General features: G+C 36.5%; 3 protein-coding genes across 3 annotated transcripts; 1 reads left to right on the forward strand and 2 right to left on the reverse strand.

The window, feature by feature from the left end:
- Positions 1–4,911: 4,911 nt before the first annotated feature.
- LOC110871833 (rhamnogalacturonan I rhamnosyltransferase 1) lies at positions 4,912–11,066 on the reverse strand. The gene is made up of 8 exons (XM_022120584.2): positions 10,341–11,066; positions 8,999–9,066; positions 8,821–8,909; positions 8,168–8,330; positions 6,940–7,229; positions 6,375–6,579; positions 6,127–6,284; positions 4,912–5,395 (listed from the first exon to the last, which is right to left on the reverse strand). Exons 1-8 carry the CDS (start codon positions 10,567–10,569, stop codon positions 5,146–5,148), a joined length of 1,452 nt encoding a protein of 483 aa, XP_021976276.1. The 5' UTR covers positions 10,570–11,066; the 3' UTR covers positions 4,912–5,145.
- A 3,216-nt stretch (positions 11,067–14,282) lies between these two features.
- On the forward strand, positions 14,283–16,020 carry LOC110871834 (transmembrane emp24 domain-containing protein p24delta9). The gene is made up of 4 exons (XM_022120586.2): positions 14,283–14,570; positions 14,642–14,851; positions 15,517–15,593; positions 15,704–16,020. The coding sequence occupies exons 1-4, from the start codon at positions 14,361–14,363 to the stop codon at positions 15,846–15,848; spliced, it is 642 nt and encodes a 213-aa protein (XP_021976278.1). The 5' UTR covers positions 14,283–14,360; the 3' UTR covers positions 15,849–16,020.
- Positions 16,021–17,112: 1,092 nt separating this feature from the next.
- LOC110871835 (integrin-linked protein kinase 1) lies at positions 17,113–23,795 on the reverse strand. The gene is made up of 11 exons (XM_022120587.2): positions 23,429–23,795; positions 22,096–22,170; positions 21,025–21,141; positions 20,376–20,470; positions 20,130–20,250; positions 19,948–20,027; positions 19,067–19,126; positions 18,503–18,624; positions 18,308–18,393; positions 18,072–18,187; positions 17,113–17,487 (listed from the first exon to the last, which is right to left on the reverse strand). Exons 1-11 carry the CDS (start codon positions 23,726–23,728, stop codon positions 17,364–17,366), a joined length of 1,296 nt encoding a protein of 431 aa, XP_021976279.1. The 5' UTR covers positions 23,729–23,795; the 3' UTR covers positions 17,113–17,363.
- Positions 23,796–25,670: the final 1,875 nt, after the last annotated feature.

A 25,670-nucleotide genomic window follows, 5' to 3' on the forward strand; every position in this document is an offset into this window, starting at 1 on the left:
AGAGTAGAAAAAATAAATGGTGAAGGTGACAATAAAAGTCGGTGCTGCAATTGGAGGTTATACGGAGGTGGACATAAGGCTTATAAAGATCATTTAGTCAGGCTTAGATTTTTGGGTGATGTTACTGTTGTTGGGTATGGATATGCATGGGAAGAAAAATTTAACTAAGGAGTAAATTTTTGTCGGCTAATTCTTTGGAGCAAAACAAAGATACACTTTGTGCTTTTGATATTGTTTTTAACCAAAGATATTTGGAGGTTGTGTTGATCGACCAAAAGGAGTAGCAAAAGGGTTTAATCTAGGTTGGGTTTCAAAAGCTTCTTAGCCATGAAGGGAAGTCAACGGGTGATTTTTTTTCGGGAAGTTTTTCGTGTAAAAATCCAATTTGGATTAAGCAAGCAAGAAAGATAGAAGAGGCGCCACAAGAAAGTGAAAAAAAGAGGCAGGCGTCGCTTCGGGAGAAAGTAAGATGGCCTCATAAGAAAGAAAGAAAGAAAGATGGTGTTGCAAGAAAGTAAGAAAGTAGCAAGCCACAAGAAAGAAAGAACGGAAGTCGATCAGAAAGAAGAAAGATAATCGATAACCGAAAGAAAGAAAGAAGCGAACGTGTGTGGTTCGTAAAGAAGAACGAGAAAGACCGAACCGCATGGTTCGAATAGCAAGTTAGAAAGAAAGTTGATTCGAAGCAAGCAAGTAAGAACAAATTCGAATCAAGCGAGAAAGCACGTTTTAGAAAGAAAACCGTTTTCAGCTAAAGCAAGAAAAGAGTGAAAGAACACAAGCAAGCAAGAACGAATTAGCAAGTAGCAAGAAGCGAGGTCAAGGGATTGGAGTAGTCGATAACGATGCGGATATGAAGTGAGTCCAATTCAAGATTAAGGGGGAGAATGAAGAAGTTAATCTTGAATTAGGAGATAAAGATAAAGACGGGCTATAGATAATTATACTGAATTGTTTATTGAGTCTTTATATGGATAATTGTTAGGTTTATTAGATAGGTTTATCTAGTTTGTAGGCTTTGAATTATGGTAGGTTTAGGATGTCATGCAAGTAAATTAATTCTAGTATGGGTAGGATAGGATGTTTTGTTGTTTATTTTATTAATAGAGTTTGAGTCGGGTTAGGACTAGAATAAGTTTAGTATAAATAGATGGTTAGGGTCATTGTAATTAGTGTGCTTTCATTGATAAATTAATAAAAGAGTCGAACAAGTTTGTTCATATTACGTGTTTGTTTATTTGATCAAGGGCCTGATTTCCAACAAAACCGAGGCAACCGAGAGCAACATTACAAATTTACAAAATTACGCCAATTTGCCCAAGAAGTAGACGATCTTTTAGATCTAGTCGTATACCACAAAAAGCCAATCTTTTTAACCTCGCCGATAATATAGTCTAACTTAACCGTTTTATTCTTGAACCTAGACTCATTTCTCGTTCTCCAAATCGTCCAGCATCCGATCCTAATAAGGCCCTTCAGCACCTCTTTTTTCTGCCCATTCAAGCCCACATGATCGTGGACTTTTGAGGTCTTTAAACGAGAAAATCACCAAATTCTGACATTTGCACCATACCAATGAACGACCATAGCATCGAAGCAAAATAGCAGGACGTGAACAAATCATATCCATAGTTTGATCAATGGTGTAGGAATTCAAGAAAGAGGTGGACAACCCCACTAATTATGTCTAAACTCGGTCTAGAAATTTTCAAGAGAGTGTTGTACTGGTAGGCAGTCAAGTCTATCTAGAAGAGTTTTTAAGTTCGAATTCAGCTTCCACAAATATAATGTCAGTAACCCCCTTTGTAACACCCCGTGTTACCGAATGTCAAGTCAAAGTCAAAGTCAAGATTTACTTTTTTGACTATAGTTAGTCTACTTTAGGTGTGCATTTTCGTTAGTTGTATTATGTGGAGTAAGTGTTATTAATCAAAGTAATCAAATGAATCGAATGTTTATCAACGCGAAATGCTAAACGACTGTGAATAGTAGGAAGTAACAATGCGATAAAGTCAAATCAATCAATAATCAAGCTAATTGAATCATCATCAAACTCGAAACTCGAATTGTACGAACTTTGGTGTCATTATACATGTGTGTGTGCGTTATGTGTTACTTGTGCGTGTTTACTTTTATGTTATGTGTGGTGCTCAATCGAATCCAAACTCGAACTCAATCGAAATCGAATCATGATAATTGGTGGAGAAGAGACAATGCAAGATGTAGATGCTTGTATGTAGATATAGTGGTTGGGATTAAAAGTAATTTGAATAGGAAATTCTATCGTATTCATATCGCCTTCAATCGAAATCGAAATATCAGAAATCGTTGCACCGAACGTTCAAAACAGGCTGTTGATCGATCAGGCTCCTAGCCGATCGAACAGCCCAGCCGATCGGACGGACTGTCCGATCGAGCAGGCTGTCCGATCGGGATGCCTGGCCGATCGGCCAGCCCTGTCATTGTCATTCTTTCCACTTTTGGAAACTCTCTGACTGACCAGCTCGTGCTCCCCTCCTTTTCTCATATTTCTCTCGATTCCGGTAAGATTTCATCCTAAATCTTGTACTTTCTTGATCAATACACACTCCTACACCTTTCTATCTTTCAAATCGTAACTTTTGACCGTGAAATCATCAAGATTCAAGCATTCAAGGATGATGTCATCATGGTGTTCTTGAAGAACTCCATGTTTTGGCCTCAGTCCACCAAGAATAGCTTAGATCTAACCGATTTCCACATAAACAAACAAAGATCTATCCTAGATCTAAGCATTTACACGATGTAAAGGATTGAAAGATGGATTTTCCAACTTTCTTTCAACTCTTTTACACTCAATGCCTTCAAACCGGTAGAAACGGAGCTTGAGCCAACTCACTAATCATTCTAATAGTTGTGTGGTTCAAGATTCGGATTCTATCTACGAGGTTCACCGATTTCGGGTTAAACTATAAACTCCGTTCCGAACCGTTCACCGGCCGGACTTGGGTGATTCCTGTCCGAGCAGGGGAAACAAGTAAGAACGAAGGTTCCATGGTCCAACTCGTTGTCAAAATACTTCGATATAACGTCAAACCATCAGAACAGCCAAGTGTTAGACGAACAGGCCGACCAGGTCAGGATGCTGACCGATCGGACATGTCAGCCGATCGACCAGGCCAGCCGATCGGCTAGCACATGGCCCCACACTTTGACAATTTCATGAAGTCTAGTATTGAACGAAGTGCTGCTCGATCGAACTACGGTTTGGGTTGAATTACTCTTTGGATCATGAGATACTATGCTTCAACACTTAATCGATTTCCAACTCGTTCGACGTATTGGAGTGCCACCCGATCGAACATGCTGTCCGATCAGGTAACATCCTGCTGAGGACTTATTACTGAAGTATCTAACCGATCGGTTAAGCCGGCCGATCGAACGGCCCGTTCGATCGATCGACCTGAAAGGAAAGGACACTTCAATGTTCTCAAATACTACAACGAAAACTTCAAAAGGTCAAGCCATCATACACAAACACATCCTACTCAAAGGAAGAAAACAATCCACTCGAACAGCCCAACCGATCGAGCCTACCGGCCGACCGAACAGGTTGTCCGAATGGACTGTCAAACCGAACAAACAACCCGTCCGATCGAACCTACCGCTCGATCGACCAGGCTGTTCGACCCATCAACACTTGTAATCGTTTTACGCGTTACTCATTGTTATGCTATCGAACTATTCAGGCTAACCCTACTCTCAAGCGCTCCCTTCAATCCATCAATCGATGTGAGTATACTCGATCCCTTTTTGCTTTTAGCACTTTTGGGTGTTACTTACGTTACTTATCTAAATCACAATCGAACACACCACTCAATTATTTAAACGCTAACCGTTCTGCATGTATTACGTGACTAAATGAATGCTTGTTGTTATGTTTACACGTGGAATGTTGTCTACCTGCCTTAACGACGATAGTACTATAGTTTGGACTCAGCACCCGTTCACACGGGGGTTGTTGACAATTACTTGCATGGATTACGGTGGTAACCATGTATTGCGAACTGCCTCGGGCAGTCAACCCGCAGTCATTGGTATCGATAGTTCCATGTCGATAATTAACATGCTTCGTTTTCCTCTGTCTACGTGCTGGTTACGCGTAAACTATTTCGAACTCTATATGCTATTATCAAACTTGTATGCTCACCTTTACATTTTATGTATTGACTTTATTTTAACGTATGTGACAGGCAATTAGGATGCTTATGTGCTAGGAAGGCGAGCTTAGAATAAGCGTCTAGAGCATAGTTGTCTGTAGATCTTGCAAATCGAGTCTCTAGAAGCATTCGAACAATATTTATATTTGAATCTGAGTTGTCGGAACAGAACATTTGACTAGTTGTTATCTGTAATAATTTGTTTTACTATTTGGGATACGGTATGGGACGTATTAATTAAACTAAATAGTAATGATAGTTGTTGTGGAAACTTCTGGACAATCTGTTTCGCTCAGTGCCATGCCCCGATGATTCCGCCAGGGGGGTGTGACACCCTTAGAGCATCAACCGCCCAACAGAAGATGTGTTTTACCTAATCTTATAGTTAACAGGGTATTGAGAGACCTCTGAGTTTGCCAATAACAAGTCCGCACGTCCAACAAAAAAAATGAAGCCCAAAAGGTTGTGGTCCAAAAAATAGCTGACAAATGGGTCAAGAAACATAGTGTAATTGATAAATTGGTATTGTTATTCATGACAACATTGATTTGGGCCAACACATCCACTAAATATATTTGATAAAATTGAAACTTATACCATTTAGGGGCTATTATTTGGTCTAGTCACAAAATCAAGAATTTTACTCATTTTTACTCCAAAATGTCAAGTCTAATTTAGTTCTATATAGAAATCAAAATATGAAGAACTTGCATGAACAAATCTTGTAGAATTATCAAAGAAGATTATGATTCTTATAACTATAAGTATTTATATTCAACTAAAGTGCAGAAAATTAAAAAAAGAACAAATCTTTATGCCATAAAAGCCGAGTGCTTCCTTTTCGCACTCGTCACATATAAACAACTCTCGCGCTTTCTATTTCCGCCATTCTCCACAAATCTCATCTTCTGCAAATCCCATAACAAAACAATAATGAAAATCAGCTTCATCGAATCGAGTGGCTACAATTTGCCATCTCACAAAAGCATTCTTCAGGGTTGGCATAAAAGTAGTCTTCTTCTTTAGGTTTTTCTGTAATTATTGTACGATGTTTTGGTCGGCCAATTCGTTCTTCATGTGATGATTTCACAGCGTTCGAAAACCCTTCCCATGACAGCGTCCCGTTTTGGTGCAAATCTATCAATTCTACAAGTTTTTTTCGGTTTAATTGGACGGTTTTCTTGAACCCATGGTACCTGCATTACATACAATATTACAAACTTTTCAACATGTTTGACCCGTTTATCTTTTAGCTAATGTTTTTATTCGACCCGTTTTAGATAAAACGCAAACCAAATTGAACCATGGGTCAAATTACCGTTCCCACATTAAGTTGTACTTTGAGATATTCACACGCATTTTACAAACTTATTATTTAGAGTAAAGTACACGGATGGTCCTGTAGTTGGCCAAAATTTTGGATTTAGTCCCTAGCTTTTTCAAAGTACACGGATGGTCCCTGTGGTTTGTACTTCGTAACGCATTTAGTCCCCAACTTTTGCCAAAAGTACATGGATGGTCCATGTGGTTTGCACTTTGTAACGTATTTAGTCCCTAGCTTTTTAGAAGTACACGGATGGTCCCTGTGGTTTGTACTTCGTAACGCATTTAGTCCCCAGCTTTTGCCAAAAGTACATGGATGGTCCATGTGGTTTGCACTTTGTAACGCATTTAGTCCCTAAAAGTTTGGGATTTAATGCGTTACAAAGTGCAAACCACAAGGACCATCTCTGTACTTTTGGAAAAAGTTGAGGACTAAATGAGTTATAAAGTGCAAACTATAAGGACCATATGGGTACTTTTGGAAAGCTAAGGACTAAATCTAAAACTTCGGTTAACCACAGAGACCATGTGTGTACTTTATTCTATTGTTTATTGATTTTAATCTTTTTATTGTCCTAGTAAAATCCAGATTACCGAAAATTACCTTCGGTGACCTTCAACAAGCTTTGCCATATTACCATCATAAGACGGAACAAAAATGTTACTAGCAACCGAAACCATGAAATCAAGAGCCGCCATTTGAGATGAATGATTCTGAAACTGTCTCAATTCTTCCGGATCTAATAACGTTTCTTTCTTCACCTAAAACGTAAAAAAGTCGAATCTTTACTTCAAAAAGACCGATTACCTTAAAAAATGAAATAAATCCAACAATTGAGGGCGATCACTTACGATACGAGGAAACGTATTTCTTAAAACGGCAAGTCGTTTTTCACTGCCGTAAATTTCACCGGAAGCAATATATATTTGTGTGTCTTGGCCAAACCCGAGTGCTTGTAGAACTAATGTTGCTTCTTCAGGTGTAAGAGGACAAAGACCTTGCGATCTTCGTTCTTCCGACGCTATCTCTTTCTCCCTCCACCATGGGAACGCATATCTAGAAACAATTTTTTTCATCAAACCGGGTTAGTCAGGTAACGGGTCAAAAAGAGTATTTGAGTTGGGTCGAGCTGGGCCAACCTTTCTTGTCTGGATTTTTTTAACTTTTTTAGAGTAAAATGTCATTTTTGTCCCTGAGGTTCGGCCAGTTTTACGACTTTCGTCCAAAGATTTGTTTTTTTTGCATATGGATCCAAAAGATTTGGAATCTTGTCATTTTCATCTGGCTCGTTAACTCCATCCATTTTTCTCCGTTAAGTTAGAGGTATTTCCGTCATTTTTGTTAACTTAAAAGACAATTCGGTCCTTTTCAGGGGTATTCAGTCTTTTTACATAAAGTGAAAAAAGAGGATGTTACCTCAAACGTTTGAGTTCCTCGGATTCTTCGGTGGTGCATCCATGTGTACAACCCGAAAATGCCAACATGTCCATCTCATATCTCAAGTGTAAAGCCATAAACGGCCCTTTTTCTTGAAGAATACTAATCAATTTGTTCCCAAGAGCTTCAATCGAAGGTGTGAACTTTAACGCATGGAAATTGACACGACACCTAAGCTTTTGAAGATGAGGTGGAATGCCATTGTTTGCTAATCGCGTATCCGTTCGATTAAAGTGTATCACCTTATGCTTGTTAAAAAGCGGAAGAATCTGCATTTTGGTACAAATTTGTAGCCATGAAAATATAAATTTATCCTTCATAAATGAAAAAAGAGTTAACTGCCATTAACATCCCGGTGGTTTGTCCACTTATGCCTTTTCAGGCCAAATTTTCAAAAGTGTACCATTTTCCTCCCTGACATTCTCAAAACGTGTCATTTCTGTCCAAAAAAACTAACCCCGGTTAAAAAAACTCAGTTAGCTCAGGGGTAAAATGGTCATTTTACTTGGATTTTGTAATTTTCATTTTTTAAAACTTCTTTTTATTAATATTATTATTATTATGAAAAATAACAAATCTGTTATGAAAAAATATGTGTATAATGACCATTGTATCCCTGAGCTAACTGAGTTTTTAACTGGGGTTAGTTTTTTGGACTGCAATGACACGTTTCGAGAATGTCAGGCATGGTTGCAAAAATCGCGACTAGCCGGCGATTAATCGCTGACTAGTCGCTAGTCGCCCATCAACTGAGTAATTTTCAGCTAATCAGTAAAAAAATCGCTAGTCGGCCTAGTCGGCCCTAGTCGGCCCTAATCGCGACTAGTCGGTTAGGAAAAATCGGAAAAAAACACATATTCCGGCCAAAACCTCCCAGATTCCGGTCAAAACTTGTCCACTTAAAAAAATTACGTATAAAAATGTATGTATAAAAACTTAAAATTATACATAAAAAGTCCGATCCGATTAATCCCGAGTAATCCCGAGTAGTCGGTAGTCCCTACCTCACCGACCCGCTAGCGACTAGCGAGTTCTCCAACCTTGATGTCAGGGAGGAAAATGGTACAATTTTGAAAGTTGGCATGAAATGTATAAGTGGACAAACCACAGTGACGTAAATGACAGTTAACTCATGAAAAAATTAAAAGCATTAAGTTATAATATTAAGGTAAGGCATCGAATTAAATTTAAACATTTAGATACAAACCTGTTCAAGATAATATTTTTCACTCGACCAGCTGACAGGTGGCATCTCTAATGGCTGGGATCCATTATTTCGGCTAAATCTCTTTGGCACTCGTTTAACAATCCGGACTTCATCTCTTAGTGAATCGATGAAGTGGCCGACATTAAATATGTCCTCAAAATCACTGAACAAAACACCAAAACATAAACATACTGAAATAACATACCGAGTTGATTACTGTTTTCGTCCCTGTGGTTTGTCAAAAATCACTATTTCAGTCCATTAGTTTAAAAATTGCGATTTCAGTCCCTGTGGTTTCACTTTCGTAACCATTTCAGTCCCTGTGGTTTCACTTTCGTAACCATTTCAATCCATTTATTTTGCAAGTACAGGGACTGAAATGGTTACGAGATGGACTGAAATGGTTACGAAAGTGAAACCACAGGGACTGAAATGGTTATGAAAGTGAAACCACAGGGACTGAAATCGCAATTTTTAAACTAATGGACTGAAATAGTGATTTTTGACAAACCACAGGGATTGAAATCGCAATTTTTAAACTAATGGACTGAAATAGTGATTTTTGACAAACCACAGGGACGAAAACAGTAATTAACTCTAACATACCGACGATAACGCCATTATTGTTTACTAAAAACCAACATAACAACTACCTAGGATCAGCCCAGAAAGATGTTTTATCGAGCTCCGGGACAACCAAAGTGAGATTTAGAAGACGAGCAACTGTCACCATGTCACATATCTGAAATGACAAACTTTACTATAAAACCGAAAATTAATACTTGAAAAAAAGTATGAATTAGTATGGAAGCGAAAGAAAAAACCACGAACCGCAGCTCTCATTTGGTTTAAACCCCCGTTACAAGAAACTTTGAGAAACCCGTTACTCGTATAATTCCCTGCGCAACAAAAGAACTATAATCAAACGAAATCCCCCCCTAAACCTCGGTATAAATTGTTATCCATTTAGAAGATTATAGAGACATATCTTTGTCCTACCTATAATTTATCTAGCTAGTTATTGTCTTTTAGTAGGGTGATGTTATACAAACACCCCCCCCCCAATAGTGTTCACCAGCTTGCATGTCACATCATACAGGCCGTCTGAGTCAAATCAAGCCAGCACACCAAAGCTTGTCACATCATATGGGCCGTATGATAGGGCGAAAAATTGTTACACGGGCCTTGTTACTTTGTCATTGGTCACATCAGTTATTTCTTTGTCGGTCAAAACATCATACATGCCGTATGATTTGGGCCCGTACGACCCGTATGACCATTTTCACCCTATCATACGGCCCATATGACCATTTTCATCCTAATATACAGCCCGTATAGATAGTTGTTAATAGCGCTCATAGCAGGCGCTTTAGCGAATACCGTAGCGAAGCGCTCATGTGTCACCATCTGATTTTGGCGCTCCATAGCAGGATTCTAGGTGTTTTTTTCTGTTTTTATATACTAGCAGGATTTTAGGTTTTTTGTTAAATATACAAATAAAATAGCGTATTTAGATATAATATACATATAAAATACTTCTAAAATTTTCTTCTAGGGTGTCGGCCGTGTCGCTAACATAAAATAGCGCCCGCTATAGGGATGAGCAAATACCGATACCGTCCCGATACCGACCCGATCCCGAAAAATACCGATCCCGAATTTTGTGTAAACTTGATATCGATACCGATACCGACATACGGTATCGGTATTTTAAGGGTAAAATTCGGTATTTTACCGATACCGTACCGTACCGATACCGAAAATGCCAAAAAGTGGATACCGTTTCCGGTACCGAAAAAAAATCGGGACCGGATTTCGGGATCGGGATGGGATCGGGACGGTATTTTATACCAATTGCTCATCCCTAGTACGCTACGTAGCGACAATGATGATATAGCGGGGATGATATAGCGGGGCCCGCCATATCATCATTGTCGCTACGTAGCGTACAGGAAGCTTGTCGCTATCGTCCACTATTCACTATTAACAACTATGCTTGTATGACATGAGTTACTTATTTGTTCCATAGTGGCATAGTATCCACTAACTAAATCGAGTACAATCATCTATAAACTAAAACAATTAACCTAAAACAAGCATACACATTGTACCCAAAACAATTAACTAAAAAGACACATAAACAAACATGAACCCAACAAGTTTCATTACTCACTTGGGGGTGGCAGATGAACAGTGGATACATTTATCGGGTTAAAAAAAAACCCGGTGAAGAACCGCGGATGCCAAAGCTCACCAACGGTCAAAAGCTGAACCAAACAAGTCCAAATCAAAATGGTGGAACAAACCCTAATGAACCACACTTGTAATCTGGACCGTTGGATCACTTGCCCAGGTAACTTACCCCACCTCACACTACTACTGCTTTCAGATCTTACATCCATTTCTTTTTCCCACACCACATCTCTTCTTCATCCTCAACACATTGCTGTAATTTTTTTTAAAATATAATAAATAATAATATTAATTATTAACTACCCTGATGTAATCTCGAGTTGGGTGGTTTGAAAATCACAAAAAGATTCAAACTTTTTCACAATTTCATGATCTAAATTGAAAATACGAACTGGGTTTTCAAGAAATTGGAAAAAAGATTCAAAATTTCAAGATTATGATTAAAAAAAAAAAAAAAACCCACCACTAAAAATTGAAATTTAGCTAAATTGGGGAAATGGGTTGATGAAAAAGAACCCTAGAAGTGATGAAGAATGAATTAATAATAAAGAAAATGAGGGTTTCAAACACCAAAGATTGACAAAATGTCAAATGTTTTTCAATGGATCTATTTTTGTTTAAAAGAAATTGTGATTTGGGATGTTACCAAAATGAAGAAAGTTAAATGAAGGATTTGTTTTTGTTTGTATGAAAGTTTTGGGGAAAGGGAGATCTAGTAGGGCTGTAAACGAACCGAACGTTCAGCGAACAGTTCGTGAACCGTTCGGCGGGAAGTTCGTTTATGTTCGTTCGTTTAATAAACGAACGAACATGAACAAGAAATTTCGTTCGATTAGTTAAATGAACGAACATGAACAGAGGTCTCGTTCGTTCGATTGTGTTCGTGAACGTTCGATAAGGTGTTTGTGAATGTGTTCGTGAACATTCATTGATTTACGTTCGTTTATGTTCGTATGTTTGTGTTTTAATTGAAGATCTTTGTACTTTCTTATATTTTATTTGTACTTTTTATATTATTAGACTTTTATTTATTTTATTTCCCTAACAATTAAACTAGGAAACCCACTTTCACCTTATTTATGCATCATTTCCCTTTCATTTCTCATTATTTACATCCACGAAAACGATCGACCTCCGTTCCACAATAAGGGATTCAAGTTTGAGTGCTACTCTCTGGGCCATCTATCTTTATCCTTCGTCGAGTTCGCCAAATTTATTTGTGTTCGTTTGTGTTCGTGAACCGTTCGCGAACACGCTCATTTCTTTAATGAACGGACACGAACATAAAATCTCGTTCGGTAAGTGTTCATGAACCGTTCGTGAACACATTTATTTCCTTAACGAACGAACACGAACAAGACCTTGTTCGTGTTCGTTTGGTTCGTTTACAGCCCTAAGATCTAGTGTGATGAAAGTGACGGAGGATGAATATGGTACAAATTTGCAATTGCTAGGTCACATGAATCTACATGTTGTGGGGCTATTTTATAACAACACAAAATATTACAGATTCAAGTATTTTATTTTTATATATCATGATGATGGATCATTTTAACATGTGTTAAAAAGGAAAGTTAACTTTTAGTGTGGTGCTTGCGTATTCAAATGTGATGACTGGAGTTTAGGTGGGCGTTTGGTACGCGAAATGATTTGAATTTGAATTTGTATAGAAATTACAATTTGAAGGAATTAAATTTGGAATTTAAACATTTCACTTGTAATTGGAATTGGAATCTCAATTCCATTTTTGTTGTGTTTGGTTGTAAAACGAATTGGAATCCATTACTCCGGCACCCACAACCACCAGTTCGGGTTGAACGGTTCGCGTAGAAACGGTTCAGGTCAAACCGGTTCGATTCGAAATGGTAATGGTCGAAACGGTACGGGTCGAAACATTTCGATTCGAAATGGTTCGGGTCGAAACGGTTCACTTCGAAACGGTACGGGTCAAAATGGTACGCGTCGAAACGGTTCGCGTCGAAACAGTACTGGTCGAAACGGTACGGGTCAAAACGGTTCGCGTCGAAACCGCTCACGGCGAAGCGGTACGGGTCGAAACCGTTCGTGTCGAAGCGGTACGGGTCGAAAACGTTCGCGTCGAAGAGGTATGGGTAATATAGTCATTTAATTGAAACCATTAAATCATCTCTCTCTCTCCTCATTAAAGTCTCTTTTTAAAATATTTTCAATTTCTCTCTCTTCAATTTTTCTCTCCTCTTTTTGTTAATATGTAAAAAAGATTTTGTAAAAAAAATTATAAAAAAGTTTTTGTAAAAAAAAAAGTTTAAAACCGTAAAAAAAGTAAAAAAGTTTAAAAACGTGTATGTAAAAGAAAGGTTTTTGTAAAAAAAATGTTAAAACCGTAAAAAAGTTTACGTATAAATTTTTGTCTTTTATAAAAAAAGTTTTTTATGTACAAAAAGATTTGTAAAAATTTTTTGGTAAAAAAGTTTTTGTAAAAAAAAATTAAAACCGTAAATAACGTTTTCGTAAAAAAACGTAAAAAAGCTTAAAAAACATGTTTGTAAAAAAAAGGTTAAAACCGTAATAAAAATTCGTATAAATTTTTGTTCTTTGTTAAAAAGTTTTTGTAAAAAAAATTGTAAAAAAGTTTTTTTGTAAGAATGTTTTTTGTAAAAAGAAAGTTTAAAACCGTAAAAAAAGTTTAAACTCGTAAAAAAAGTTTAAAAACGTGTGTGTAAAAAAACGGCGTACGAGGCGAAAAAAACGGGGAGTGCAAAATGGCGTGTAAAAAAAACAGCACGTAAAAAACAGCACGTAAAAAACGAGGTGTAAAAAACGGCGCGTAAAAACGGGGCATAGAAAACGGCTCATAAAAAAACTGGGTGATAAAACGAGGCGTAAATACGGGGGCGTAAAACGGCGCGTTAAAAACGACGCATAAAACCGGGTGTAAAAAAATGGCGCGTAAAACCGGGCTAAAAAACGGCGAGTAAAAACGGGGCGTAAAAACCGGCTCGTAAAAACGTTTTTTGTAAAAAAATTCTGATAAAAATTGTTTTTTGTAAAAAAAATCAGATTTTTAAATGTTTTTAATTAAAAATTTTGATTTTAATAAAAAACAATTAATTTGATATGACAAAAAAGTTATAAAAACAATATATACAATAAGACAAAACAAGTAAATTTACTAAATTGCCCATTTGATATTAAAATATTAAAAACATAATAAGACAAAAAGAATTTAATATTGTTTTTATAATTTTTAATTTCATCCATCCATCTTTAAAGATCAATAGTTGGAAAGTGGTTCTCGTGGTTCTCTTAACTGGGGATGGTTTTCAATTTAACGGACTCGTATATATTTAATGCTTCAACTTTAAAACATTAATTTTCATAGAACGATGTACAATGAATAGTAATTATATTCTAGAATAGCTTTTATCTATTAAGTTTACCTGTTGAACTTTAAATAATATACGTCTTTAATCTTCCTTTAGTAATTTCCATTCATTAACTTTCTAAAAATAAAGTTTTTTTCAAAATAGACTATTGTTTGGATACCATAAGATATAACGATTGTTGATATTGTACCAGTACCATGACAAACCAATACCGATAACAACATCAGCAGTACATGTATCATATCAAGTATTATCAAAACCAATACCAATATTCATTTTTATAATACGTGTCGATAATCTTGGACATATAGCTTTATTAATTGTATTTTTCATTTTTGTTTTTTCTTTAGGTTGTCATATCAAGCATTTATACCCTACCAAATTGATACCAATCAAAACCGAACTCCCCATCATCATAATCCTCCTAGTTTATATAGTTTTCTTTAACTATTTTGACCTTTACTATACAATACTTCAACTTCAATACCAATTGTTTTATGACTTTATCAACCTAGTTTTTGACATTTTTCGATATTACATATACTAGTCTTGTTTCTTGAAACACATCCTCTCTCTCTCTCTCTCTCTCTCTCTCTCTCTCTCTCTCTTTTGAAACATCAACACATACGTTAACCATGAAGCTTCAAAAACTCATACTTTCTGCCGCCCTAGTCATAACCTTTCTATCCACAACCACCCAATCAGTCCGGTTCGAGATCGAATCCGGTCGAACCAAATGCATATCAGAAGACATCAAAACCAATTCTATGACAGTTGGTCACTATTCCGTCGTTAATCCCAATGAAGGACAACCTTTACCTGAATCCCACAAACTCACTTTAAGGGTACATAACATAAATGTTGTTTATATCTTTTATGAGAATTATGGTTGACTTTTGGTTGTGATTTTTGTTAGGTGACATCAGTGTATGGGAATTCTCATCATTATGCTGATCTTGTGCAATCAGGACAGTTTTCGTTCCAGGCTGTTGAGGGTGGGGATTATCTGGCTTGCTTTTTCGCGGTTGATCATCATCCTGTGATCAAGTTTTCGGTCGAGTTTGATTGGAGGTCTGGTGTGGCTGCTAAAGATTGGTCTACTTTAGCCAAGAAAGGTTCTGTAGATGTGAGTACCTTTCTTAGCCAAGAAAGTGAATTTCTGACACGATATGAAATTTGTGTGTTTGAGTTTAGTCAAAATGGTTTTGGGTCAAATCTGTAAACACGTTTAGCTAAATGGGTTGACCTGGTGGGCTTGATCGTTGACTTGTTTATTTTTGAAAATAATGGTTTTATGTCGTAACTTAAACCGAATATGACGTCGAATTTAAAAGATACAAGAGAATGAGTATATATGATTTTATGGTTCAAAGGTAGTTAATTTTATATATATTTGTAATTTTGGTTGTAACTTTGGAACTATAGAATAATAAATATAAAAAAAATTGGGTTAAAGGAATTGGGTTGGTGGTCAGGTTCATGTGTCTGGCATGATTTTTAGGTTCATGTCGTGTTTTTTCAAGTTCGTCTAGGATTTGACCTGCCAACCCGTGAACAGGGGCGAAGCTTTATTGGGGTTGGGGAACGATTTTTCGCTCGTAGTGTTAATTTTTTCCAAAAAAAAAAATAGTTTAAAACATTGGATTTTTAAGAGTCTGTCCCCCACTGAGTTTTCATTCAAGCTCCGCCACTGCGTGAACACGACCCCCTTAACACCTCTAAGTTAAAAAGGACCCCTATATGTTTTAGATGAACATAATATGATGTCAACTTTGTTTGTTTGTTTTGCAGGCAATGGAATTAGAACTAAAGAAGCTTGAAGATACCATAACCTTCATTCATGAGGAGATGTTTTATCTCCGAGAAAGGTCAACGAACAATCTTTTATTACTCATTTGACAGTACTTCTTTTGACTTTGAAAAGTCAAATGTTAGACGAGTCAACAACGGAATGTCAGATTTTGTGTGTTGGTTGCAGGGAACAGGAAATGCAACAACTTAACAGCAAGACGAACTCAAGAATGGCGTTGTTGAGTTTTCTTTCACTATTTGTTTGCTTGTCTGTGGCGGGTTTACAAGTATGGCATTTGAAGTCGTTTTTCGAAAAGAAGAAGCTCATTTAAGTCTAGTGTCGCGAAATTTTGTTTGAAGGTGTAGCGAAAAAAAGTCATCAGTTGACCTAAATGTAGGTTGAGGTTTATAGTTATATGTAATATCCAATATCACATATAATCTTTTGATGTTTGAACCTAACTCTTTTGATGTTTTAATCGGCCTATCCGCTAGATGGCAATATCTTGGGTTTTGACCTATACAGGCATCATGATGCAGTGCTCGGGTCGGCTAACAAAAAGTGATTCACATGAGGAACTTGCTCGTGAGAGTAAGTATTTGCCCAATACTTGCTCTCACGACAAAGTTTAATTGCAGGAAATTTCCCTCTATGGCGAGAGTAATGGTTTTCGTGTGTGTAGAATCACCCTAACAAGACATCCGGTCCCACACTCAACGTCTCCCACACTAGCATCTAGCTCTATCACTACAACAACAATAACCATACCCTGTAAATCACCCAAATAGCAAGCTAATGGTAGGGTCTAGGGAGGGTGGGATGTAGGCAAACCTTACCTCCATCCCTAGGGACAGAGAGGTCGTTTCCAGATAGACCCCCGGCACTAGTAACAAGACATAGACACGACCAAATAACAGACCTAAGGTTGTGGATGTGTAAAATAGTAAGGTAGAAACATATAGAGAAGTCATAAGACCACAAATAGTCATTGCTGCAGAAAGATAACCACATGCAAATAGGAACTCTAAGCCCCTACAAATCAATCAAATTAGGAATACCCCCCCCCCCTCCTCTCTCTCACTCTCTCTCTCTCTCAAAAGTCCTTAAACTTACTCCTGTGTCTTCATAGCTATCATGTACCATGTCCGCAGAGAGGTGCAACTCTATCAAATCCTGCCTAATCCGCTCATCCCAAGTAAATTTGGGCCCACCTCTACTCCTCCTCCTCCTCCCCTCCACAATCAAGGATTACACTGCTCTAACTGGCGTTGTCAACTGTCTCCTCTTGACATGTCCAAACCATCTCAATCTCCACTCCTGTATCTTATCCGATATACTAGTCACTCCTAACCTTTCCCTAAGAAGTTCATTTCTTATCCGATCCAACCTTGTATGCCCACTCATCAATCTTAACATAGCAGGTCTAATTGCAACCCTATAGAATTCCCCCTTTAATTTTGGGAGGTCTAACTGCAACCCAACAATCTAGCTCCATCACTATCTATGTGAATCTTTGTAGCAACACATACGAGAACACGCACACGTTTACAAAACGTTGAATAGTTCCCCACAACAAGTAATCACAACAAAACTCATTTATCACATTAGCAGCAATATCTTTCAAAGATTAAAGAAACTTGATCAATATAGCATGTACAAAAAAGAATTATAAAAAGCAGGCAAGAAAATGTGCTTCCAAGCTACAACTAACCGTAAGATTTCATTATTCGAATCAAGATTTCTTGAAATTCCTTAATCAAAGTCATTTTTCTAAAACTGCATTCATCTTTATCAAAGTCAGAATTTGGACTTGAATATGTTCATAAAAGGATGATGTGTTTGTTGGTCATGTAAAAATATGCCAATGATGATCTGGTTGTATTGTTTCCTTGATTTTTTCAAGCCTTTTTAAGATATCCAAAAACGACGGTCTCTTGTTCATATCCGCCGCCCAGCAGTTCTCCGTCAATCTACCGAATATATTTCAAACACATCAGAATCACATCATCGATATTCAACATTTCAATGTATTTGCTCATTGTAAATAGGAAAAATTACAAGTTTCGTCCTTTATCTTTATACCACTTTTCAGGCGGTGTCCTTTTTAATAAATGTTGACAGGCGGTGTCCTTTACTAGGTATTTTGTTGCAAGTTTAGTCCTTTACACCCAACCCAGTTAAAAAACCCTGTTAATTGTTGGGTGTAAAGGACTAAACTTGCAACAAAATACCTAGGTAAAGGACTAAACTTGCAACAAAATACCTAGTAAAGGACACCGCCTGTCAACAATTAACAGGGTTTTCTAACTGGGTTGGGTGTAAAGGACTAAACTTGCAACAAAATACCTAGTAAAGGACACCGCCTGTCAACAATTAACAGGGTTTTCTAACTGGGTTGGGTGTAAAGGACTAAACTTGCAACAAAATACCTAGTAAAGGACACCACCTGTCAACATTCGTTAAAAAGGACACCGCCTGAAAAGTGGTATATAGATAAAGGACAAAACTTGTAATTTTTCCTTGTAAATATTATTATGTATGATAGTTGACTTACTCTTTCAGTTCAGGAGTGTAACCTTTTGACTTAAATATAGGCCTGTGTCCTTCTGCCACATATTTTGCTGCTTCATAAGCTTCAAGATTCGATAATGGTGGCTCACCTTCAAGCATCTAAAAAAACCAAAAAAAAAAATAATAATAATAAAAATAATAATAATAACAATAATAATTATCAAAACTCTATTATTTTTTTTATTCTTTTATCACAAAAATTATTCCACCAGAAATTACCTCATATAATATCATTGCAAATGAGAACACGTCAACCTTTTTGTCGTATTTACGGTGCTTGAAGACTTCAGGAGCCATGTAACGATCTGTAATTATAGTATTATACCACGAAAAAGTTAGATATACAATCATATGGAAAAATCTACAAAATGTTAAAAAGTGTAATGAAAATAGTATGTAGGATATAAAGCATACAGCTGCCAGTCTCGCCGGTCATCTTGTAAATATCGTGAGAATTTTGAACCCTAATAAGCTTGCTAAGTCCAAAGTCTCCGACTTTTAAATGATCTGCATTTGAATTGACTAAAAGAACATTCCTAGAATATAAAAAAAATGAACCGAATTATTATCAAGTTTATAAAATAAGTGGACACATTAATCTTTATGTTCTGAAGAGTAAAATACACGGATGGTCCCTGTGGTTTATCATATTTTGGATTTGATCCCTAGCGTTACAAAAGTACATAGATGGCCCTTGTGGTTTGCACATTGTAACGTATTTGGTCCCCAGCTTTTTCCAAAAGTACATGGATGGTGCCTATAGTTTACACTTTGTAACGCATTTAGTCCCTAACTTGGACATGCTAAAACGTTTAAATTTGTTGGTTAGGGACTATATGCATTATAAAGTGCAAACCACAGGGACCATATGTGTACTTTTGAAAAGCTAGTGACCACATCCAAATTTTTGGTAAACCACAGGGACCATCCGTGTACTTTACTCTATTCTGAATATAACAAAGCAAGAAGTTAACAAACCTTGGTTTTAGGTCCCTATGAATGATGACATTAGGCTCATTGTGAAGATAAGCCATGCCTCTGCAAACACACACGAATAAATTTGAACAAACAAAACCAAAAATTAGGACGCCATCTGAGAGATATATTTATTATTTTATAAAGAGTAAAATGGCATTTTCGTCCCTGCGGTTTGGCCAGTTTTGCGACTTTTGTCCAAAGGTTTGTTTTACTGCATCTGGATCCAAAAGGTTTGAAATTTTGCCATTTTCATCCAGCTCGTCAACTCCATCCATTTTTTTCCGTTAAGTCATCGGTATTTCTATCTTTTCTGTTACCTTTGTAGGCAATTCGGTTTATTTCAGGGGCATTCGGTATTTTTACATAAAGTGAAAAAGACCAAATTGGCCTTTAAGTTAGAAAAAAAGATAAAAATACCCCTGACTTAACGGAGAAAAATGGATAAAGTTAACAAGCCAGATGAAAATTGCAAGATTTCAAACCTTTTGGATTGAGATGCGGAAAAACAAACCTTTGGACAAAAGTCGCAAAACTGGCCAAACCTCAGGGACGAAAATGCCATTTTACTCTTTTAAAAATAGGAATAATGGATATTAATAATCCCAACTATTAGCCGTTGGTCAGCAACGGTCCTAACTTCAAAAATAACCAGTGGTGGTCCCACCTTTTCGCATATTGTATTCCAATGGACCTTTACTAACAGATTCTTAATTTCTTTTTGTCCCCTTTTCCTTTTCTGTTAGTAAAGGTCCACTGGTTTACAATATGTGAAAAGATGGGACCGCCAATGGTTATTTTTGAAGTTGGGACTGTTGCTGGCCAACGGCTAATAGTTGGGATTATCAAAATCCATTATTCCTTAAAAATAATATAAGAAGTACCTGGCCATGTCTAAAGCGAAGTTTACAGCTGTTGCTGGGCTTAGTGCACCCTTTCCCTTTAGGCACTGATGAAGATCACCCTGCATTCGTATACTAACGTTCAGATAACAGGACAGTGTATATTTTGTTTCTTTTTTCATGTTTAAATTCATTGCAACTAAATATTTAGATTTTAAAATTACCCCTCGCAGATACTCAGTTATCAGCATTAACGGTTTCTTTTCGGTTACAGCTCCAAGAAACTGCACTATATTAGGGTGGCGAAGTTTGACCAGCAAATTCACCTCATGCCTGAAGTCCTGACTGTATTGGTAACATAAACAAGAATAAGAACATTCATCCATTATGGTGGTAACGCTGTAAAGGTCACTGTAAAAAAGGATTTTTTTTACAGTAGGTAACTAGTTGACCTGGTATGCTAAACTCACATCACTAATTTGTCATCTGATAGACTTGGAAGTATACGTTTGACAGCTACAGGTGTTCCACGCCAACATGCTTTTACAATCTCACCAAATGATCCCTATCAGCATAAATAGTTATAGTCATTAATTCATGAGTAGAATGTCATTTACGTCCCTGAGGTTTGGCCAGTTTTTGCGACTCTCCAAAGGTTTGTATTTCCGCATCTGGATCCAAAAGGTTTAAAATCTTGTCATTTTCATCCGGCTCGTTAACTCCATCCATTTTCTCTCCGTTAAGTTAGGGGTATTTCCGTCTATTTTGTTAACTTATAGGGCAATTCGGTCTTTTTCACTTTATGTAAAAAGACTGAATACCTCTTAAACCGGATTGCCCTTTAAGTTAACAAAAAAGACGGAAATACCCCTGACTTAACGGAGAAAATGGATGGAGTTAACGAGCCGGATGAAAATGGCAAGATTTCAAACCTTTTGGATCCAGATGCGAAAATACAAACCTTTGGACGAAAGTCGCAAAACTGGCCCAATCTTAGGGACGAAAATGGCATTTTACTCTTAATTCATTAATGGTCTAAAACTTTAAATAAAAGATCTAAATTCTGACTTGTTAGATTTAAATATTAAATCGACAAGATTTTAGCAAACGAGCTCGCACCTTGCCTATTAAGTGGGAGTTTGTGAAATCCAGCTCTTGCGGGTCAATTTCCCAGTCGCACTTATTTGAAAGGGGTGGTGGCACGGGTCTTGGTTCAAAATGGCTTCCATTTTGTCCCTGCAAAAAAGATGACAAACTTTGAAACTTAAGAACGCTAAAGATCACCTTAAGAATTGTTATTAGCAATAACTCATATATAGGGCTATAAAGGAACCGGACATTCAACGAACAGTTCATGAACCGTTAGGTGGGAGGTTCTTTTATGTTTGTTCATTTAATAAATGAACAATCACGAACAAGAAATTTTGTTCGATAAGTTAAACAAACGAACACGACAGAGGCTGGGTTCGTTCGTTTATGTTCGTGAACGTTCGGTAATGTATTCGTTTATGTTCGCTCGTTTATGTTATTTGTGTTCGTTCATTTAAAAGTTTTCTATGTTATATTTTTATTTATTGATTTTAGTTTTTTTTAAAATATGACCATTTCAATTCCAGTTTGTGTTAAAGCTCGACAAACTTCTTAATTTTTGTGTTAGTTGTGTTTATGAAAATTATGTCAACTATGTTCGGGTAGTTATGTTAAGTACTTATATATTTTTGGTATGAAAATGCAGATTTTACTTTAAAAGGAATATATAACGTCCGTTTGTGTTCATGTATATTCATGAACATTTGTTTGTGTTTGTTTGCGTTCGGTAAGTGTTCATGAAAAATTCATGAACACGTACATTTCCTTAATGAACGAACACAAACAAGAAATCTTGTACGTTAAGCGTTTGTGAACCGTTCATGAACATGCTCTTTCTTTAATGAACGAACACCTTCGTTTACAGCCCTACTCATATATATTCCTCAACAAAAAATGGATTGTGGGCCCTAATTCGAAAAGGATAATGAAGACATGGGACCCTACAGATAATATTTCTAGATGATGAATGGTGTGTTGGTAAATACAATCTTAAATAGTTTAACAAGTGCACTGAATAACATGCATCAAAAAGTTATACCACAAAGTAAAGCACTAAGAATAGATTCCATATCACACGAGAGTGTAAGGTGTTGAACTTACATATGACAGGCCACCATACGACTTTAGTAACTCAATCATATTATGTTTTCTAGCTCCTTCTGCATCAGCTAGAGGCTGTCATGAACAATATCAAGTATAGTGAGTTGATTGAAGATTTTTTACTACCAAAAACATTTCTATAAAAGAAGCAATCAGGCATGTTTATTGCATATTGTTTGTACAGTTGTTGATGTAAGAATATAAACAAGTGTACAAATAGGTGATGGACCACCCAAGCGAAACTTTCCTAATCTAGGTTCATTTCCAGCACCATGTATGATTGTATGCTTCCATAATGAGCCTACGATGTTTACTTTTGACTTTTTTGCTAACTTTAACAGATACACCGTATCTATAAGAACTATATATTTTTATATTCGCCAGTCAAGCCTACTTGTTAACCACTTTCGAATAAACAAAAAGGAACTAAAAGGCATCAATATCAAGCTGTTCATATGATATACTGCCATATGGATGAAAATATGAACAATATGCATGATGCATCAACAATAATTTATACCGTAAACATATATACTTCTGTTACCACAAGACAATCATGATTACTCATTATGCCTTGCTTCCTATAATCCAATAGTAATTACACAAACCTACAGTTTATTTTCATCTAAGTGCAGATAAAACCTGAAATATTCAACACATTTCCAGCACAACTGAGTATAAACAAGAAGGATCCACTCATACACTCATCCAATATGCATCTATACAAGAATTCACATTGTGAACGTATATACTTCCGTCACAACAAGACAATCATGATTACTCACTTACTCATTATGCATTTCTTCCTATAATCCAATAGCAATCAAACAAACCTACAGTTTATTTCCATCTAAATGCAAATAAAACCTCAATTACTCAACAAATTTCCAACCAAACTTAGTATAAACAAGAACATACACTGAACCTTTTTGTTTACAATATTTCACAAACTTCAACTACACTACATCAACCATCAACAATCAAGCATCTCTAACAATAACGTAACGATAAAAACAACAAAATGAAATATAATACAAATTACACAAGCCTACAGTTTATTATCATCTAAATGTAGATAAAACCTCAATTGTTCAACAATTTTCCAACAATTTCAACTACACTACATCAATCATCAACAAACAAGCATCTAATAACAATAAAAAGAAACATAATAGTAATCGCACAAACATACAGTTTATTATCGTCTAAATGCAGATAAAACCTCAATTCTTCAACAAATTTCAGCTACACTACATCAATCATCAACAATTAACCATCTCTAACCATAAACTAACGATAATACTCCAATTACATAGAGTATGAACATAATTACCGTATTTTTCCACCGATCCTGCGCGTTAACATCAGCACCGTACTCAATCAAGCATTTAGCGACTTCGATCCAACCGTGAAGTGACGCAACATGAAGCGGAGTTCGATTATCGTAATCTCTAGCTTGAACGAGCGAGCGATCTTCCTCCAGCAGTTTTCGCACCGCCGCTGGATCATTCTGGTGCGCGTGCCACAGGATTAACGACGTCCGGCTGACTTTCGCCTTGTCCTTCTTCTTCACGGCGGCCGGAGGTGGCGGATCTCCGGCGGAATGTCCCGAGCTTCCCTCGCTGCCGCTCATTCAGATCGGAGATTGGTTCAAGTGGTGGTGACGAGATGCATATAAATGGGCTTCTTTTGTAACAGATTTTGTATATAAGAATTTATTATATAATAATAATAATTTTATATAATAATATATAATAATAATAATTTTATATAATATTATATAATAATAGTTAAGAAAAGTGAACGTATTTTCTTCGAACCGTTGAGTGTTGGACACTGTTTATACAGAGCATGAATCCACCGAATAATAATATTATTTAAAGCATGGATGGTTAATTGATTATTAAGTAATATATTTTATAATTCCATATCTTGTTCATTATTGATAAGGATAATATATTTTATACGCCAATTAAGTGTTATTAAAAAAGTATTATTTAAGTTTTATGAAACAATCTTTAAAAATGTCGCACCAATACTAGCAATACAAGTGGGGATACAATCACTTGGTGAATTGATCTACTATTGTTTTGTTCGCCTAAAACAAGTTTAGTTTTTTTCTACGAACTAACCTTAGGGTGTAGGGAGTGGTTAAACACTTTAACTGGCAAACCAAAAAACCGACCAATCAGAGCACGCCATGTTAATCAGTCAAAAGTGTTTAAACTTTGGTGAAAAGTGTTGGCAATGGTTTAAACACTTGGTGAAGTGGTAAACTATTTAAAAAAAAAAAAAAAAAGGTGTGATTGGTTGAGATAGGAATGGACCCCACCCACAATACCCTCCCTCTCTCTCCTTCCTCCCTCTTGCCGAATTGGTGTTCCCTCACCGATTTTCTTAACCATTTCGGCAAACAAGATGTTGGCGGTGGGGTGGTTAGCGGTGCCGGGTGGGTTTACCGCCCCCACACCGGACACCCTTATGTTGTTTTTTGTTATTATTATTTGTTACTATTTTTTTAACGGGCAACAAATCCTCAAAATAAGTTACTGACGAAATTCATCACATCGGGATACACGGACATCCGAACCGGGGAAACCCTCACCTAGGGCAGAAAGCCTGTGAACACTCGTCCGAAGGCATGACAGTGCAGTGAGGTAAAATCCGTTCAGTTCAAGGATCGAACTAGCGATCACCGCCTACTCGTATAGTATCCCATCATTACCAGGTGCTGCCGAAAACTAATGGGGGGAAACATGAATTAAACCTTAGTCTCTTGAAAACGCAAGTCTTTTCGTTACCACTCCACCAGAAGCTCATTGGCTTATTTATTACTAGTTATAGCTATTTATATATGGACCCAAGCAATAAATAAGGCATTCAATACTTACTCTTTATTACTTTCAACTATCTGCTTTTTTTTAATCTAGGTCTCACTCTCATGTCCACTTGCCACCGATTCTCTTTAGGTATGGGTATTTGATTAAATGGTATCATGTTGTGTTAAATTGTATTTCTTTTAAATATTAATGGTTTTGTGAGTGGCCATCTTAAGATTGAGTAGTGGGCGTTAACCCACTGCCATCTTAGGGTGTCAAATACCATGCCGCACCACCGTTAATAGGGGCGTCAATGGAAGGGGTTGGTGGTTGTAACAACGTTGAGCAAGAGAGGGAATAAAGAATTTTTTTAACCAATCACCAAATTACACACAGCACATATTTTTTATTTATTTAATTTGTTTTAATTAAATGAGTACGTGTTTTTTTAAGATTTAGCTAGTTAAAACCTACTATTTAGTCTCATAGCATATTTTTTTCCGATTTATTTAAACTGTACATATACACGTTAAGCATTTTAATACTAAAATAATAATAGTAAAATAATTATCATCGTTTTTAATGAAACGGCCGACATGGGAAGTAGCGAACCTTTGACAATTGAGGTTCGTGTAATATTATCTATATATAATTAAAAATTTAGTTATATGAACTATTTTACAACCTTCATTAATGAGACTCTTAAATACATTCTTTCTTCAAATTAATAAAATTAATATTATAATTGTAACAAAT

The sequence above is a fragment of the Helianthus annuus genome, chromosome 8 (assembly GCF_002127325.2).
Source record: "Helianthus annuus cultivar XRQ/B chromosome 8, HanXRQr2.0-SUNRISE, whole genome shotgun sequence".
Lineage (NCBI taxonomy): Eukaryota > Viridiplantae > Streptophyta > Magnoliopsida > Asterales > Asteraceae > Helianthus > Helianthus annuus.

What these genes read in the sequence shown, in the direction of transcription:
- LOC110871833 (XM_022120584.2), bottom strand. Translation starts at nt 10,569, where the DNA reads ATGGATGTAAGATCTGAAAGCAGTAGTAGTGTGAGGTGGGGTAAGTTA. An exon ending in TCTTTCTGGGCTGATCCTAG is followed by an intron (nt 8,331 to 8,820) that starts GTAGTTGTTATG and finishes TGTTTTGTTCAG; the next exon opens with TGATTTTGAGGACATATTTA. An exon ending in AAAAATATTATCTTGAACAG is followed by an intron (nt 7,230 to 8,167) that starts GTTTGTATCTAA and finishes ACCAAAATGCAG; the next exon opens with ATTCTTCCGCTTTTTAACAA.
- LOC110871834 (XM_022120586.2), top strand. Translation starts at nt 14,361, where the DNA reads ATGAAGCTTCAAAAACTCATACTTTCTGCCGCCCTAGTCATAACCTTT. An exon ending in CCAAGAAAGGTTCTGTAGAT is followed by an intron (nt 14,852 to 15,516) that starts GTGAGTACCTTT and finishes TTTGTTTTGCAG; the next exon opens with GCAATGGAATTAGAACTAAA. An exon ending in ATGTTTTATCTCCGAGAAAG is followed by an intron (nt 15,594 to 15,703) that starts GTCAACGAACAA and finishes TGTTGGTTGCAG; the next exon opens with GGAACAGGAAATGCAACAAC.
- LOC110871835 (XM_022120587.2), bottom strand. Translation starts at nt 23,728, where the DNA reads ATGAGCGGCAGCGAGGGAAGCTCGGGACATTCCGCCGGAGATCCGCCA. An exon ending in ACTCCCACTTAATAGGCAAG is followed by an intron (nt 20,471 to 21,024) that starts GTGCGAGCTCGT and finishes TTATGCTGATAG; the next exon opens with GGATCATTTGGTGAGATTGT. An exon ending in CATAGGGACCTAAAACCAAG is followed by an intron (nt 18,625 to 19,066) that starts GTTTGTTAACTT and finishes TTTATATTCTAG; the next exon opens with GAATGTTCTTTTAGTCAATT.